Below are 17,679 nucleotides of genomic sequence, written 5' to 3'. Positions count from 1 at the left end.
TCTCCAAAACTTCACCCCGGAGCCCCAGAAAGCAGGCACTCTCGGCGGGGGTGATGGGGGTGGCGGTGAGGGAGGAGCTGAAGGGTTCTGCGGGGGAGGTGGGGGAGCAGGATTCTGGTCCTGTCCATAGGGCGGTGGTAAATGATCCAAAGGTTCCCAGTTTTTCTCCTTCCCCTTCGCTTCTATTGGAAATAATAACGCAGGCTTAGAGGAGCCTGTCCATACAGTATTGAATCATTTTCTCCTCACTTTTCCCTTTTCTAGACTCCCATGTATCCCAATATTTAATCATTAACCCTAGGGGACTGTCCTGGGGTATTTCAGGTAAGTCGTTCCCCTTCCTTTTATTTCCAGGATCTCTCCGTGGGTCCTTTGGGCCGGGATTTTTACTTTTCCCTTGACCCATCCTGACTGGTGCTCCTGAGGGGGGGGTCCCAAAAATTTCCACCCCCCACAGCCGCTTCATCCCTTTGCTGGCCAACTCCCTCACGGGAGATTGGAACCGCAGCTGGAAGGACTCCGGACTCGCTCCGCGACCAAGCTGCGTCTCACTCACGCACACAGTCTCTCTCCCACCCAACTGAACGGTACTTACAGCCCGATGTTCCCGTCCGGGTCTTCGTGCACTAGAATTACGGGTGTATTTTTCTGCAGATCTCGGGGAGCTCAATTCTTTGCTTGCTTCTTATTTTTCATTATCTCATTGGTCTCCGGAGCCGCCCCAACCAGAGCCACAAAATCGTGGGGCGACCCTCTGATGCAGGCAGCACCCGGATGATCCAAGGAGATCACGTTGGGGTCACCAGATTGTCATGAATGACAATATGCCATTTGAGTTATCTTTTTCTTTATTAATATTTAAGGCAATAAAAAGCAAGCAAACAGCGCTGGGTGCGCGGGGAGTCGCTGCTCCACCAACGCACACACCTGCTAACGGCACCGGCGGGCTTTAGATCCTCTCCGAGTTTTCGTTTCCGTGAAGCCTCCTCCTTCTCTCGACTCTGTGCTTACGTGGCATCATTTATTGACACATGCGTCTCATGATGTTGGTGGTCTTTATGGTTCCTCTGGTGGTCTTTGGGATGAAGAGTCTCTTCTTCCTCGGTGTCCTCTGAATGCCCTTTTCCTATAAGCGCGTGTGCACTTGGTTTTTGCCTTGCACAAGCGATGTAGTTAGCCCAGTCTCAAACCCGCAGATATCCTGGCTGTCGTTCCATGCCTTACGTGGTTTTGTCACTTCACAAGATGCTGGTTTCCACAGCTGCACAATATCTGCACTCGACACGAATCATCTTCCAGTCTGCCACAATGGGGGGCTCCCCTCCCTCCCTGCGTTTGGGGAAGGAGGAGCCCATCGGCACCCGGTGTGCTGGGAGGGGGGTCCCCAAGCCCCTGCCCTATGGGAACCCCAGAAGCCCCCTGGCACATGGCGGGACCCCCGCCAGGGCCTGAGATGTGGGGAAGGGGGACCCCACAAGCCCCCTGTGCCATGGGAAGGGGAACCCCCATCATCGCCCTGCACACGGGGAAAAGGGCCCCCCACAAGCACCCCGACCCCCGGGAAGGTGGAGCACAGCAACGCCCCATGCGTGGGGAGGGGGCACCCCACAAGCCCCCCGACCCATGGGGGACCCCATCCCTGCCCTGCATATGGGGAAAGGGGGGACCGATACGTCCCCTCCATATGGGGAACGGGGACCCCCTGCCCTGTATATGGAGAAGGTGGGGCCCACCACACGCCGGCACCGAGTGGCTTCCACACAGCGGCGTGGCCCCTTTAAGAGCCGGGAGGCGCGGCGGGAGGCGTGGCCTCCCGTGACGTCTTCCCCCCCCGTCTCGCTCCCCGCGCCGCGCCGTTAACGTCGCGCCGCCGCCTCGCCCCGCCCCTGAGCGCGCGCGCTCCGCCGCCGTTGCAGTCCCGCCCCCGCGGGCCCCCCCCCCCCGTTCCCCCCCCCCCCGGCCCTGCCCGGCCCGGCCCCCCCCCCGGGCGCCATGCCGCGGGTCTACATCGGCCGCCTCAGCTACCAGGCGCGGGAGCGGGACGTGGAGCGGTTCTTCAAGGGCTACGGCAAGATCCTGGAGGTGGATCTCAAGAACGGGTGAGCGCGGCCCGGCCCGGCCCCGGGCGGCGGCCCTCGGGGGCGGGCAGGGAGCCTGGGTCCCCCGCCGGGCACCTGAGTCCCGTTGGCGGGGGGGGGGGGGCACAGGCCGCCTGGCTCTGTGTGGCGGGGGGAGGGGGGAGGACGCCTGGGTTCCCATGGCAACGCGGGGGGGGTGCGGGACGCCTGGGGCCCCGCTGCAGGTGTTGGGGTGCGGGGGGGGGGGGAGGGGGTGTCAGTGAGTTCCTGCCTCTGCTGTTGGGGGGGCCCGGAGGGGTTCCCCTGTGCCCCCAGGCACCTGAGCACCCCAGCGGGAGCCAGGCCGGGGCCAGGGGCGACACCCCCAGAGCCCCCCAGTTCCCCCCGAGGGGGGGCAGGGACACCCCCTTGCTGGCAGCGGCGGAGCTCTGCCCTCGGAGCCACCGCTCGCGTCCCCGGGGGGTGTCCTGTCCCCCTCAGAGCCCCCCGGGCCTCCCCTGCCCCCCTGCGCCCCGGGGGCTCGGCCCTGCTCAGGGGTGGGTTTTCCAAGGGAACAGAAATGGCTCTTTGGGGTGGGTTTTTCCCCCAGGGTGGGAGCTGGCAGCCCCACGGGCGTTGGTGCCTTTGCTTCTGCGAGAAACCCAGCGTGGAGGCTGGCTTTGGGACACTGAGTGGAATAGGGATTTTGTTGTTATTAGCGAGGGGAGGCAATTCTTCTTTTTGCTTTAGAGGTTGAGGATGAGGAGTGTCTTGGAAAAGTTAGTCCTTGAGCATTAAAAAAATAAAAAATCACAGGGCAGCAGGGGTTGGCAGGGACCTCTGTGGGTCCCCCAGCCCAACCCCCTGCCCAAGCAGGGTCACCCAGAGCAGGCTGCACAGCACCGCGTCCAGGTGGGGCTGGAATATCTCCAGAGAAGGAGACTCCACAGCCTCCCTGGGCAGCCTGGGCCAGGGCTCCGTCACCCTCAGAGGGAAGAAGTTCTTCCTCGGGTTCAGCTGGAGCTTCCTCTGCTTCAGTTTGTGCCCGTTGCCCCTTGTCCTGTCGCTTGGCACCACTGGAAAGAGTCTGGCCCCGTCCTCCTGACCCCCACCCTGCAGATATTTAGAGGCATTTCTAAGGTCCCCTCTCAGACTTCTCTTCTCCAGGCTGAACAAGCCCAGCTCCCTCAGCCTCTCCTCGGAGGAGAGATGCTCCAGTCCCCTCCTCATCCTCGTAGCCCTCCGCTGGACTCTCTCCAGTAGGTCCTCATCTTTCTTGAACTGGGGAGCCCAGCACTGGACACAGCACTGCAGATGGGGCCTCACCAGGGCAGAGCAGAGCGGGAGGAGAACCTCCCTCGTCCTCCTGCCCACACTCCTCCTAATGCACCTCGGGAGACCATTGGCCTTCTTGGCACCCAGGGCACGCTGCTGGCTCATGGTCACCCTGTCGTCCCCCAGCACTCCCAGTCCCTCTCCACAGAGCTGCTCTCCAGCAGCTCAGCCCCAGCCTGTACTGGTGCCTGGGGTTGTTCCTCCCCAGGTGCAGGACCCTGCTCTTGCCCTTGTTGAACCTCATCAGGTTCCTCTCCAACCAACTCTCCAGCCTGTCCAGGTCTCGCTGGATGGCCGCACAGCCTGCCGGTGTATCCACCACTCCTCCCAGATTTCTGTCATAAAATAAGGCTCATCGAGTTGAAACGCTGGTTGTACTGGTAGATGGACATACAACAGGTTTGTAAGAGGAATTAAAAGTGTTATTAAAAACAAACAAGTGTGCACGTGTCGGTGTTTTAACCACCACAGCTTGACGCGAGGTTGAAGATTGCCCGTTCCTGAAGTATTGGAGCGCTCTGTTTTCCAGTCCCACTGCATATCCTTGGAAATGGGTTTTTTTGGGGGGGAGGAGATATCAATTTTCCTGTTGCTGTTTAACACCTCCAGATTAATTATTTCTGTTTCATAGACAGATGTTGGAAAACCCCCCAAACCTTCTTGGCTGGTGTAGAACTCCCAAGTTACATGGCTCACGGACACATCTTCTTGCTTTTATTAAAAAAATCTCTGCCAAGGACCAGCCCTCCGATCCCAGCTCGGCATTTAGGAGTCGTCTGTGGGGTGTGGGGTGGGTGCAGGAGCCAACTTGGGGTGTGCCTGAGCGGCCCAAAGGTGGGGCGTCTGAAGCCCGAGCGGTGCCAGGTAGGGAGGGGAGGAGGGCACAGCCAGCCTGCGTCTAAGATTCGGATGCTCTGTGTGCCCCACGCTTCATTCCAGGGTTGAAGGCGTTTTCGTAACCTCACTTGGAGGAGGCAGAGTTCAAAAGTCACAGGTAACGGGAGGAATAGGAGAAATTTAAGATAATTGGGTTGTCATTCACCTTGCTGGTTGCCGCTTCTGTAGCAGAGTGCTTCAGCTGGGGCTTAGCTGGAGCTCAGTCTGTGTTTCTGGGATTAACTCAATTCCTTTTCTGGTTGCGTGTTCTGAAGTTCCTTTGACAGGCTACTGCTGGTTTGTGTTTAAATTCCGATTTGACCTGAGCGATCAGATTTTGTGTCTCTCTGCTTGGGACAGGCTCGCGCTGCGCTGTGGCCGGGGTGCTCTGCGGTCCGCTTTGTCCGCCCTCTGACCCTTTCCCCACGCCTTATTTTTAGCAGTGCTTAGCGAACGATTAAAAAATTGCCGCACGGTGTTTGACTTGAGAGGTCCTCTCGGTTTCTTCTGGCAGTCTGTGGGCTCTCTGCGGCGCTCAGCCAGCAGCAGATCGGCCCTGCGCTGTGTGAGCAGTTAGGCTGAAACGCTTGAGCAAGAGGATGAAACCACAACATGATCCAGTGGAGCCCTCGGAGCTGAGCTGGGTCTCGCTTGCTGCTGTTTGCAATAAGCTTGCATTTGAGCAATGGTTACCTGAGAGAAGGATGGGGAAATAAAAGCCAGTTTCTGTAGGATTCTCCGTTCCAAGCTGCAGTTTCTAATTGTGTACTCATAGTTTTCATATTCTTTTTTCCTACTCAGAACTGCATTAACAGCCGGAGCTGTGCCTGGCAGCTGCGTGTGTACTGAGTGACCAGAAAATTGGACTTTTCAGCCAGCTTTTTTATCTTCTAAAAACATGCTAAAAGCTAGCTGTAATAACTGCTAAGAGCTGCGAGCTTTCACTGGTGGGGAAACCAATCTGCGGTCTCACTAGGTTGAAATAATGGTTGTGCCTGCGCGCTGGTCTGCCCTGCATCGCCCCGACCGGCTTTGAGACTTCACGGCTGCGTCCTCCCGGAGTGCCTGCGGGACGGAGGGATGTGGCTGCTCCAGTGCAGGGAGGAACACAGATCAAAACCAGAAGCTGCAAACTTCCCCTCTTTCATCTGGCTAGGTTCAAAGTCTCTATTTGTTGCCCAAAGAGAAGTGATTTGATTCCTTGTACCCTCCCCACTGAAATATTTAATGCGCATTAACTTCAATTTGAGCAATTGGTATTAAAAAACCTCCAACTGGTGCCATAACATAACGATACCCAGTACACGTGGATGATGGGGAGGTGACCTGCTAGTGAATTGCTGCTTCATTCCAGTGGATTGGTGGATATATTTTTTTTTTTTTCCTTTTCTAGTATTAGGGTGAAAAAGGTGAGATTTTTGATTTCTTTTTGCTTACAGGTGTTCAGTTGTGCTGGAAGGCCAGAGATTCTCAGCAAAGTTTGTCATTAGTGCAAAAACTTAGAAGAATCACTACCAAATCTTAAATTCCATTTAAATAGCTTAAGTATTGAAATTTAAATATTTTCCAAGGTTGTAACTTCAGTGACTCATTTAAACGAGTGTTTTGTTTCAAGGGCCTGGAGATGCTTTTCCTCGGTTGTGCCCAGACGTTCCTGGCTGTAGCCCCGTCCGAGCAAGACTGGACGTCCCCTTCCCAGCCACGGCGCAGGCAGCTCGAGCAAGCAGCCCGAGCAGATCGCGAGCCCTCTACAAGTTAACTTTCAGGAGCATGTTTTAGGGCTGGACGCCTTGCACTCTTCATTCCAAATGAAGCTGACAAGTTTTTTGTGCGTTTCCTCCTCTGTGGCTGCTTGTGTCGATGCCTGCTTGCCCCGACCTCGCTCGTCCGGAGACATCGGGGGAGTGGTGAGGTGCAGTGAGCTCGTTTGGAGAGCATCTGTCCGTACGAAGCGATGGTGCGCTATGAAACGCGGAAAGCTGCCAAACCATCGCCTTGATTTGTTGAGAGGAGAGCGGGGTGAGAGTTGAGCAGGTCTCTCTCTGGTGGGAACCTGCGAAGCAGCTGCTGAATCAACCCTATAGCTGCAGGTCGAGCTCACATGGGTTGCTGCACCTCCAGACTTCATGGATTTCGAGCCTGTGTAGGCAAAGGGCAGGGACAGCAGCTTTGAGGTCCTTCTTGGCGCATGGCACTCATGCTTGGGTACCACCGCATCTCCAGCACCAGCTGTTGATGAGTAACGGGGCGAAAAATTGGCACCAAGGAATGCCATAGAGGTGGGTTTTGTGCTGGTCCTGGAGAGCTGGTGTGGAGAGGAGGGTGCGGAGCCAGCTGGGACGATCCATAGGATGGCAGGGGCTGGAAGGGACCTCTGGGGATCACCCAGCCCAACCCCCTGCCCAAGCAGGGTCACCCAGAGCAGGCTGCACAGCATCGCGTCCGGGCGGGGCTTGAATATCTCCAGAGAAGGAGACTCCACAGCCTCCATGGGCAGCCTGGGCCAGGGCTCCGTCACCCTCAGAGGGAAGAAGTTCTTCCTCATGTTCAGCTGGAGCTTCTTCTGCTTCAGTTTGTGCCCATTGCCCCTTGTCCTGTCGCTGGGCACCACTGGAAAGAGTCTGGCCCCGTCCTCCTGACCCCTACCCTGCAGATATTTATAAGATCCCCTCTCAGTCGTCTTCTCCCGCGTGCTTTGAAAGCGATGCAGGTGAGGCAGCCATTGAAAGGAGGAGGAAGATGAGAGTCTGCCTTTTATTTCAGGTATTAATTTCAGAAAATTGCATTTTTCCTTTCACTTTGGATTTAAAAACCAAAACCCTCACCTTTTAGGAGGTTCAGCCTACTGGGATGGCTTGGGATAAGGACGTGCTCCTGTAGCTTTTTCCTTTTTTGATCCATGAACAGCAAGTGGTGTAGCTTCACATTAGCTGAAGTAAATTGCATTGACATTTTTAGTAAGTAGTTTTATGCCATATATGAAGTAGTAACAGTAGACATGTAAAAGAAGATTTACTTGCACTGCTGTCACATCACAGCAGGTTCGGATTGCTATAGTTAAGGCTGTGTCAGCAGTTGTGGCTTTCTGTGGTGTAAAACTGTGCCTCTGAAGGTTTTTGAATCATGTTTTTAGATCGTACGGTGCAATATTATACATACTTAGCAGGTGGATCAGTATTACTTTCATTTATGAGTGATGTGGGATATGATTTTCAGTATTCTTTAAATGTCAGTGATCTCAAGGTTTGTATGAGCTTGCTTGTTTGTCTTAAATGAGAAGTGTCTTCTTGTAACTCTTGCCTTTTCCATCAAAGGAGTATAGAATCATACAATCATAGAATGGTTTGGGTTGGAAGGGACCTTATAGACCATCTGGTTCCAACCCCCTGCCATGAGCAGGGACATCTTCCACCAGCCCAGGGTGCTCCCAGCCCCGTCCAACCTGGCCTTGAACACTGCCAGGGAGGGGGCAGCCACAGCTTCTCTGGCCAACCTGGGCCAGGGCCTCACCACCCTCATGGGGAAGAATTTCTTCCCAATATCCAATCTAAATCTGCCCTCTTTTAGCTTAGAGCCGTTCCCCCTTGTCCTATCACTGCACATCCTTGTGCAAAGCCCCTCTCCATCCTTCCTGTAGCCCCTCCAGGCACTGGCAGCTGCTCTAAGGTCACCCCGGAGCCTTCTCTTCTCCAGGCTGAACAGCCCCAGCTCCCTCAGCCTGTCCTCGGAGGAGAGGTGCTCCAGCCCTTGGATCATCTCCATGGCCTCCTCTGGCCCAGCTCCAACACATCCCTGTCCTTCCTATGCTGGGGGCTCCAGAGCTGGACGCAGGACTCCAGGTGGGGTCTCACAAGAGCGCAGTAAAGGGGCAGAATCCCCTCCCTGGCCCTGCTGGCCACGCTGCTCCTGATGCAGCCCAGGGTGCGGTTGGCTTTCTGGGCTGCCAGCGCACATTGCCGGCTCATGTTGAGCTTCTCATCCACCAGCATCCCCAAGTCCTCCTCCTCAGGGCTGCTCTCAGCCACTCTCCGCCCAGCCTGTACTTGTGTCTTGTGTCTTACTCTAGGGATGAATATCTTATTCACAGTTTGGCCAAAGTCCTCTTGACCTTCTCAGATGCATTTTGGGGCAAATGCCCATGGGAGGGCAAGCGGAGGAGCTGGTGCCAGCCCACTGGTGCTGCTGGAGGGCTGTGATACACGTCTGGCGTGCGATACGGGTGGCCAAATGCCCCCCAAGCAACTGCTGCGGGCGCTTCTGGGAAGGACAGGTTCATTACTGCGCTCTGGTCGAATTCAGATGTTCTTCCGTTATTCCAGCTTCAACCATCTGTGCATTTGTTGTCTTGAAAGTGCCGGTGCGTTCCAGGGATTTCACCTTGTAAGGAACTGCTTTTGGGGTGAGATCGCCTCTAAACGTTTGAGCTCGCTTGCTCTGTTTTTGGGATGGAAGGGAAGAAAGTTGACATTTAAAATGTTTTCTAATGGCTGTGATTGTTTCAGTTGTTACAGATCAATCATGCTTGTTTCTTCCCTGAAGCTGCAGCACCCGCATGCCGAAGCAGCCACCTGGTTTGCGGTGTTTGGAGTCGTTCTCGAGTATTTCGTTGATACGGGTCCCGTTCCACCGCAGAGCTGTAGCTGATGGTAGCGCCGCGCTTGGGGGAGGGAGGGAGAAAGCTTAAAACTGAAGTGACCTAAAAGCAGAGGCCAGCATTTTTGTATTGGGGGTTGTTTTTTTCTGGATTATTTAAAACACCAGCACTCACAAAAAATTTCCCCCTGCAGCTTGCAAATACCCAAATTCAGGGTTACGTGTTTGCCTGCAGCAGCCACAGAGGTCCCAGCCGAACCGGGCTTGGGGCTGCAGCATCCCCCGGTATGGCCGGGGGGGCTCTGAGCCTGGGTCTGCTCTCGGCATTTCAGCTGCAGGGAGACTCTGAAACTCCGCTGAACAGCGCTCGGATGCTTTTCGGCCCCTTCCCCTGACGCGTTGGGATAATGGGCTTTTACACAATGTTGGGTTTTAAATGGGTGTTTGACTCTTGTCAGGTTGGAAATTGGCAGCCCCGAGTTTTGCTTCAGGTGAATTTGCTCTGCAGCCATGAGCAAGTCCGGACCGGCTTGTCCCTGAGCACCAGCTGTAAGAAATGGTTTAAAAACCCCGTGCTTGGTCTTTGGGGTCTGTAGCCAGCAGGGATTAGGCACCTGCAGCGGCCTGACCCTGGCACCGACTTCTGTGGCACCCCTCAAGATTAAACTGCAAGCGCTGGCTTGAACTTCTCAGGCAAGCGGTGGTCTGCAAACTTTTGTGTTTGTTTTCAGTAATAGGAAACCGATGCCAAAATGTTCATTTGAATGTTTAAATTCAGCATTATATATATATATTTTTCCAGTTTATGTCCTTCCTCTTGCGCTTGATCTGCTCGTGCCTCCCAAGTCGCGAGCAAGGCTGGCGCAGCAGATGCTTCCAACCACAAAACTTTGCTCTGCTCTGGGCGCGTGCCCTGTGCTGCCCTTCCAAGGGCTCTGGGCTGCAGGCGTCTCTTCTCCTGCCCAGGGAACTTCTTCCTCCTTACTGGATTTTAAGTCTCTGAAGAAGGTTTGGACTTGCCATGCTCTCTTAAATGCTAGGATGTTAGAAATACAGTGGGCGTGCAACGCTTTCTCAGCAGTCCATGGGAAGCTGCAAGGCGGAAGGTCTGGCCTGTCGCATGAGCCCATCAGTCCTGTCCACAGCCAAGAGTGAAATGAGCCTGATTAAAACAAAATCCCCTTTCCTAACCTGCCGTCGTATTTTCTTTCTTGTTGGACATTTCGTGCAGGGTGTACAGGCCGCTTGTGTTTACAGAGATGAATGCGTATTTTCATTTGAAGGGTAGGAATTAAGGCAGCTTCCTCACAGAACCAGGAATGAACCCAGGGCTCTTCAAAAATCAGGATAAATCCTAATCCGTGGAACATATATGCTGCAATATCTGTCAAATGCCATGTCAACCTGTCTGCTGTTGAGTAAATGTATTGAATAAAGCAGCGTAGCACGGTATGGAGTGGGTTTGGGGGGCAGTCCTTGGGGCCTTGAACCCTCAGGTGGCCTTCAGGAGGTTGGACGCGATGGCCATCGGAAGGGCGGCATGCGGAGCGGGATGCTCCTCGGCTTGGCAGAGACCTGCCGCGGGATGCGAGTTGGTTTTGAGCTCGGGTACCTCAGGTTCCGCCCTTTGTGAGTGATGCGTGTTCTTTCCCTCTCTCTAGGTACGGCTTTGTGGAGTTTGACGATCTGCGAGATGCAGACGATGCTGTGTATGAGCTAAATGGTAAAGATCTCTGTGGGGAGAGAGTGATCGTTGAGCATGCCAGAGGCCCACGTCGTGACAGCACTTACGGTTCTGGACGCAGTAAGCACTAACATGCATTTGTACCCGTGACTTATTTTAAATAAAACATATTTTGCTATTTTTTTTTATAAAAAGTAATTTTAAAAGAAAATGATATCAAGTTGTGAATAGTGTTCTGTAACTGTAAATGTAACTGTTGATCTGAATATTTATTAACTTGTTTGTTGTATTAAACTATTTTAATTGATAAATTAATAAACACAATTTCTTGTACCATTTTTATTATTATCATTTCGTGTAACTATTTGAATGGTTTATTTGCAATGTGCTGTTTAACATAGACTTAACAAAGACCTCAATGTTTTAATTAAAAGAGTCCTTTGAGGCTAAGATGACTGCCCGTTCCATTTGCTGACCTTGGGTTACCTTTCCATGAGTGGCTTTGACCTTTGTGGCCCTTGGCTGACCAAAAAAAAGGAAGCCATGTGACGACCGCAACCTTTTCCCATTAGACCTGGGTGGTGAGGATCCCAAGGGTTAGAGACAGATGAGATTAATCTGAAATAGGTGCCTGAAAAGCTTTATTCATGTCAGATATTCAGAAAGCCTTTAAGCAATGTAAGTAACATTAGTAAACTGGCTTAATTCGGTTTCTTCTTTCAAACTGTTTTAAAAATAGCTTAAATTTAATTGCATGTTAATCATAGCATAATTATATGCATTGTTTTAATTATGTGCTTGCAGTAATTTTTTTTTTTTTTAAATGCTTTGGATCTTTGTAAAATTTTATACAAGGGGGATTGAATTTAGAGTAGCGGGTGGGTGAATTTTTAATGCCTTTGCGATCATACGGGGCATAAGAGTTTCCGTCCGGGATGTAGAGCGAGCGCTCCATTTCCCTAGTTGAAGTACTGCTGTCTGCTTGTCACCTCCTAAAGGTGGATATGGTTATAGAAGAAGCGGAAGAGATAAGTACGGTCCTCCTACCCGTACAGAATACAGATTGATTGTGGAAAATTTGTCAAGCCGCTGCAGTTGGCAAGATCTGAAGGTATGGGGCCCCTTTCTTTACCCTCTCTCTATTAAAGAGCGCAAAGGGTAAAAAAGTTAGCTTCCATTTCAACAAGGAGAAATGGTATACACCTGTGTTCTTGACTCCAACCTGTTAATAAGTCCGTGTGCTCTTATGCATACAAGTAGATTTTGGAAGTAATACACGCATTAAGTCAATACAGAAGTGTATTTGTGTATACAAAATCATTAATGCGACATTGGGAGTTGCACCTGCAGACTGGGTGTCAGAGGGGACACAAAACAGTGTCCCGTACAGATGTGTTTTATCTTATCTTAAGCCCTGTCAAAACAGACTTTAATGGTGCCAGTGGCAGGATTCGCTAGAGATGGAGGAGCTCACCCTTGTCACTTTGCATTTTACTCACCAACTGTAAGGTGCTAGAGCTCTTTGGAAACGATAGCATCGTTCTTGCACAGTCTCTGTTAAGAATTTCCACACCGTGTAAAGCTGTTTTAAAGAGAGTTTCATGGAAAGGATGCTTCCAGAATGAGCAATCATGGAAAACCTCTGCCAAAAGCTAGTATTTTCTCCAAGTCCAAAGGAGTGGAAAGTGATTCTCGGCAGTGGAAGCACTGTGTAGCCCACAGTACCTCTGAGTGTGCTGGAGGTGAAGTGTTGACTCGTGATGATCTGTATCGTGGAGGGGGGGCAGGACAGGGAGCAGAATTTCAATTGTAGGTGCAAAAAGGTAGTGTTTCCTTATTGGACTTAGCAGCAATGGTTAAAAACACTTGTTCTTACAGGACTGCTTTCTTTTACGGTTCTCTTTGAAGGATGTGTAAAATTTGTTCTAAACAAACTTTGACGTAGTAGAAACTGGTCTGTAATTGAGTGTGTAACACTAGCTCAGGTACGTACTGAGATTCTTCAAATGTCTTTTGTTGTTAACGCTTCACACCATCAATAGCTTGTCTTTGCTTCTGGTATTAAAAATTGTAAGTAGAGCATGGCATGATTAATCCTCTACTGGATGCATTGCTTTTTTTGAATAGCTTTAATTTCAGCGTACTTAAGATGGGAGTAGCTGGGTTGAAAAGAGCCTGAGCCGGAGTTCTGTGCCCCATTTCCACTGAAAGACGGCCCGGTCTGACGGCCGGCTTGAAGCGGGGCAGAATGGCCCGCCCTGACAAACAGAGGGGTTGAGTAACTGCAACGGAGAGGCCAGGAAGCATGAAGTGGGAAACGAGTTGAACTTTTACTTGCGTGTGGCTTCCTCCAGCAGAATGAGATGTGTTGCCAAGGTGGAGGATGAAGGGAAGTCTGCTTTGCCTGTAGTCTTCTGGCCTCTTCGTGTTTGACCTTATCACCTTTCCCAAGTTACCTTTGAAAACATGATTTAGAGACCAAGCATTTTATTTCTTTAATCGCTTTTGTAATTAGAAACTTACCATAGTCCAGAGCGTACTTGATATTAGACTCAAGATGGCAGATCTTAAATTATCATTTGGCTCCAAACTATCAACACTGCCTTAGTTTGAGTCACACAGACTCTGAAATCGTAGTGTGTTATTTGGCTTGCTTGGAAACCTTGGCGTTAGCACTGCAGATGCTGTTTGATTAAACCCTTGCTGACATCCGTGTGAACAGGAGAGGCTAAGTGAGCATCGTTGCAGAAATGAGCGGGGTCAGCCTGGCAGCCTGGCTCTGGACTCAAGGCGATGGTTATTCTGTCCTCTTCCCTAGGATTATATGCGTCAGGCAGGGGAAGTGACATATGCAGATGCACACAAAGGAAGGAAAAATGAAGGTGTGATTGAGTTCAAATCCTATTCTGACATGAAAAGAGCCCTTGAAAAGCTGGACGGGACAGAAGTAAATGGCAGAAAGATTAGATTAGTGGAAGACAGACCTGGATCGAGACGGCGCCGCTCTTACTCCAGAAGCCGAAGCCATTCGAGGTATGTCCCTTCATAACGTAGCTCAGCCTGAATCTAGCTGCGATTACGTGAATATATAGCAGGTCCCAGAGCACCTGGGAAGAGCTGAGAGTTCTCCATAAATCTAGTTTTTTGAGAATGTATTGGTTACCTGCAAGTAGCTGAGGGAAATGAGGCCTCTGTTCAGAAGACCCCTTGGTGAAGGCGCGTATCTGCTAGCAGAGCGCCCGACACCATGCTGCTGTTCTTCCCCAGCTACGTCAGGCCCGTGGGTCTTGCAGGAGGAGGCTGCGTGGCGGTGGAGCCGTGCCTGCAGGATGTAACAGAAGGTGCTGCTAACACTTTGCTCTGAACGTTGTGTTCTGCTGGAGCACCAGGACTGACGGTTCCTTGTCAGCTTGCAAACCCCCACCCATTCCCTGTTTCCTAGAGATTTGCGGCTTTCGTTGTATGAGCAAGAGAACTGCTTCAGCACACACCACAAAGTGTTTTCCCCTTCCCGTTCTGGGGTAGAACTTGTTGTCACAAGAAAACTCTGGCAACTTCTCCTGTTCGTAGAACAGCTTGCTTATGAAATCAGAGCCTGAAGTCAAAGCCTTATCCTTGTGTTTCACTATATTCAAACTCTGACTTGATTGGGAAGGTGATTCTCGCTTCCTTATCTTAAATAAAGTTGCATATTTTCCTCCAGATTATCAAGCCTGCTCACTTCCAGACATGGCAGCAGGGGCTGAGCAGTGGGGAGAAGAGTATTCTAAGTTTGTAACTATTGTCTAACGCTCTCATCCTTTGGCAGCTCGAAAGGTGCTTTAATGCGATGGGGTTTTTCCCACAGGGGGTCACAGGCTCTCCGTGGGCATGTGCTAACGTGAAGCTTGATTGATTTTGTTCCAGGTCTCGCTCTCGAAGCAGACATTCTCATAAGAGCAGGAGCCGCAGTGCCAGTAGTAGTCGCTCCAAGAGTAGATCAAGATCCAGGTATGTCTTTCTGTTGGAAGAAATGGGGGCTACCCACTTAAATGAGAAGCATCATCCTAAATTCGCAGTAGGACCGCTGTTTGTTTTTCTTTTCCCTAACGCCTGATGCACACTATTTAAGTTCTAGTCAAATCCAAGCCACGCTAAAGTGGAGCTGTCTGTTGCCTTTGCGCTTTCAGGTCTGTGTCCCGTTCCAGAAGCAAGAGCCGTAGTCGAAGCAAGAGCCGTAGCAGAGGCCAAAAAGAGAAAAGCAGGACTCCAAGTAAAGAGGATAAAAGTAGGAGCCGCAGCAGGAGTGCAGAGAAGTCCCGAAACAAAAGTAAAGATAAATCTGAGGGCACTCTCCATAACAGTGATGAGAAAGCAAAGAGCAGGAGCCACAGCCAGGAAAAGAGTAGGAGCAGGAGTGGGAGTAAGGACAGGGGGGAGCCGAGGGAGAGCATGAGGAGTAGGAGCAAGGAGAAGAGTAGAAGCAAAGACAGGGAGAAGAGCATTAACAAGGCTAGAAGCAGGAGCAAGAGCAGGGATGAGAGTAGGAGCAGAAGCCACAGTAAGGATAAAAGGAAAAGTAGGAAGAGAAGCAGGGATGACAGCAGGAGTAGAAGCAGGAGCCGCAGCAAGAGTGAGAAAAGCAAGAGGCGCAGCAAGCGAGACAGCAAACCAAGTAGCAAGAAGAAAAGGAAGGACAGCCGCGAGCGGTCCAGGTCAGCCTCCAAAGAAAAGGAGCATCTAAAATCAGATTCTGACAAAAAGGAGGCAAAAAGTGAGGGTGAGGATGCAGCCGCACGTCAGGGGTCTCGCTCCAGATCTAGATCTATTTCCAAGTCAAAACCAAATGTTAAATCAGATTCTCGTTCCAGGTCTAAATCCGTTTCCAAGCCTAGGTCCCGGTCCAAGTCTAGATCTAGGTCTGCCTCTAGGTCACGCTCCCGATCACGGTCAAGGTCTCTCTCCAGATCCTAACCTTGCTGCAGCCACACTTGGAACAGTCGGGAAAGTCTTTTGTACATGTTTAGTAGTTGTAGCGCAAGTGATTGAAGTAGAAAACCTGTTGATGCTGTATATTTTTAACAACCCTGATGGTATGTCTGTCGTTAACAGCAGCGCTCCCTCCCTGCAATGCTTACTGGTGCAAGGCTGTTCAGCTTGTTTTCTAGCCGACAGAAAGGTTCTTTTTAAATATAACTCTTCCTAGAGCCTCCAAATCGCCCTGTTTTCTGGGAAGAGCCTTGCAGAGAATGAGCGCTGCGCCTTGGTGGCTTTATGAGATGGCAGTGATGACTGATAGGTAGGTACGACGGCTTCAGCAGTCTTTGCCCTTGACTTGATGCCCTTTGATGTATGCCATTTAGTGGAAGTGCTAAGTCTTAAGTTTCATACTACTTTTTTGTTTCCTATTTTTTTGACTTACAAAGTTGTGAATAGCACAGTCAAAAGAAAAAAACAAACAAACAAACAAACCACAAAATAGGTACTTGCAGTAATCCATAGGGAAAAGTATAGTTCCATATTCTGGTATTGTGACAATATCCTTGTTTTATATTAAATTTTTTTATTTTATTTTTCCCTGTCTTGCAAAGTACAGTGACTCCTGTTTCCATGAAATTTGAATAAAGACTATTTTTGCTTGATGACATTTGGTGGTGGTTCTATGAAGTTGTTGTGATTGTTGCTGTTTCGTATCGATCAGTGTAAGCTTGAATTTGCAGAGGAGTTACTCGCAGAGAATGGGTTCTTGGTTTAGAAAGCTACTTTAAGATTAAATGTTGTCAAGGAACTCGAATACAATCCAGTTAAAATAACTCATTTCTCCAGCAATGTTTATTGTGGTGTCTGGAGCTTTGACATTGCGATGAAGAGAAGATTACAGGAAGAGGAACCAGAAGCAATAATGAAGGTGACAAGCCTGTTTGCCACTGTCTGTGTAAATGAAATGTGGTGAGCTTCAGCTTCCACAAGACAAGGAAAAAAATTTTTTTCACCTAGTTCACTTGCTCCACACCAGGCAGCTGAAATCATGGTTTGTCCCACGACGTTCTACGTGTTGCACAGCTGCTGCTGGAGGGAAGCGCAGCGGGCACGGGCAGCGTGCTGGTCTGCTCTCTGCTTTCTCCTGGAGCTCATCAGTTCAACTGTCTCCTCTTCCACACCGTCGGCCTTGCTTACGGTACCTTTGGGAAACCAAGGGGAAAGAAGCGTGATGCTTTTGCAGGTGTCTTTCCAGTCTCGCACGCTCAGCAGGGGAACACGAAGCTCTCCCAGCTGTTTGCTTCTGCTTCTTCTTTGATTTTGTGATCCCTGATTATGAGTTTAGGATTTCAGTCATGAACTTCTGAACAGGAAGGTGTTCGTCAGACCCAGGCGGGAGGAGGATGTTACAGGCTTCGACAGCACAAACCAGCCTTTGCTCTGGGCACTGCGCAGCAGCCAGTGTTTGTCTTAATGTCCCCCAAAAATGCGGGAGGAGTTATAGCTTGGGGATTTCCAACTATGGATTGAAGGTTTGGTTCATGTATGGCCCTTTCCTGGAAGAAAATCCATCTGCTCTGGATTTGCAGTGTCCGGACAGGCTCTGCCATCTAACTGAAATTCCCTAGCGCTTGCTTTTCCAGTCCAGCTTCTCTAGTTCCACCAGAGCAATTAGTCTGTCACCTCAGCTTGTCTCTTCTCACAGTGTTTTCCATGAGTTTTTCCTCCTAATAAAATACCCGTGCCTGGGGGGAACCTTTATAAAAGAAAAGGAGTGTGGGATGTGGTACTGAGGAGCTCTGGGCTGGGAGCTGCTGGGCTTGGGGGTGCTGCTGTGGTCACATGTCCCCAGCAGCCCTGCGGACGTGGGGGGAAGGCAGCAGCTTCCAGCGGGAGTTTTGTAGATATTCCTGAGATATCCCAGCTTTAGACTCGGGCCGTCAGCAAATTGCTCAAACGGAACTTGCCACAAGCTCTGCTGTTGCATGGGTGGCTTTGAATGAAGAACAGGCGGCCCCAGTACCCCGGTCTGCCTGCCAGCAGTGTTCCAAAAAGAAAAAATATATTTTGTGAGTTCTTACTTGGTCTGGAAAAAAGAAATTAGTTATGGCTTTATCAAAAACTTTTCTTTAGCAAATTTCAAACTGCTTACAATACTTATGACAGTAGTTCTCG

General features: G+C 50.8%; 1 protein-coding gene across 1 annotated transcript; it reads left to right on the top strand.

Annotated features, from left to right (window-relative positions):
- Positions 1-1,956: 1,956 nt before the first annotated feature.
- Positions 1,957-16,169, top strand: SRSF4 (serine and arginine rich splicing factor 4). Its single transcript, XM_075437977.1, has 6 exons — positions 1,957-2,099; positions 10,523-10,665; positions 11,544-11,656; positions 13,364-13,578; positions 14,452-14,535; positions 14,715-16,169. Exons 1-6 carry the CDS (start codon positions 1,993-1,995, stop codon positions 15,496-15,498), a joined length of 1,446 nt encoding a protein of 481 aa, XP_075294092.1. The 5' UTR covers positions 1,957-1,992; the 3' UTR covers positions 15,499-16,169.
- The last annotated feature ends 1,510 nt before the right edge of the window (positions 16,170-17,679 follow it).

Source organism: Opisthocomus hoazin, chromosome 17 (assembly GCF_030867145.1).
Source record: "Opisthocomus hoazin isolate bOpiHoa1 chromosome 17, bOpiHoa1.hap1, whole genome shotgun sequence".
Lineage (NCBI taxonomy): Eukaryota > Metazoa > Chordata > Aves > Opisthocomiformes > Opisthocomidae > Opisthocomus > Opisthocomus hoazin.
Note: the sequence above shows the minus strand (reverse complement) of the source record. Positions and strands in the feature narration are given on the sequence as shown.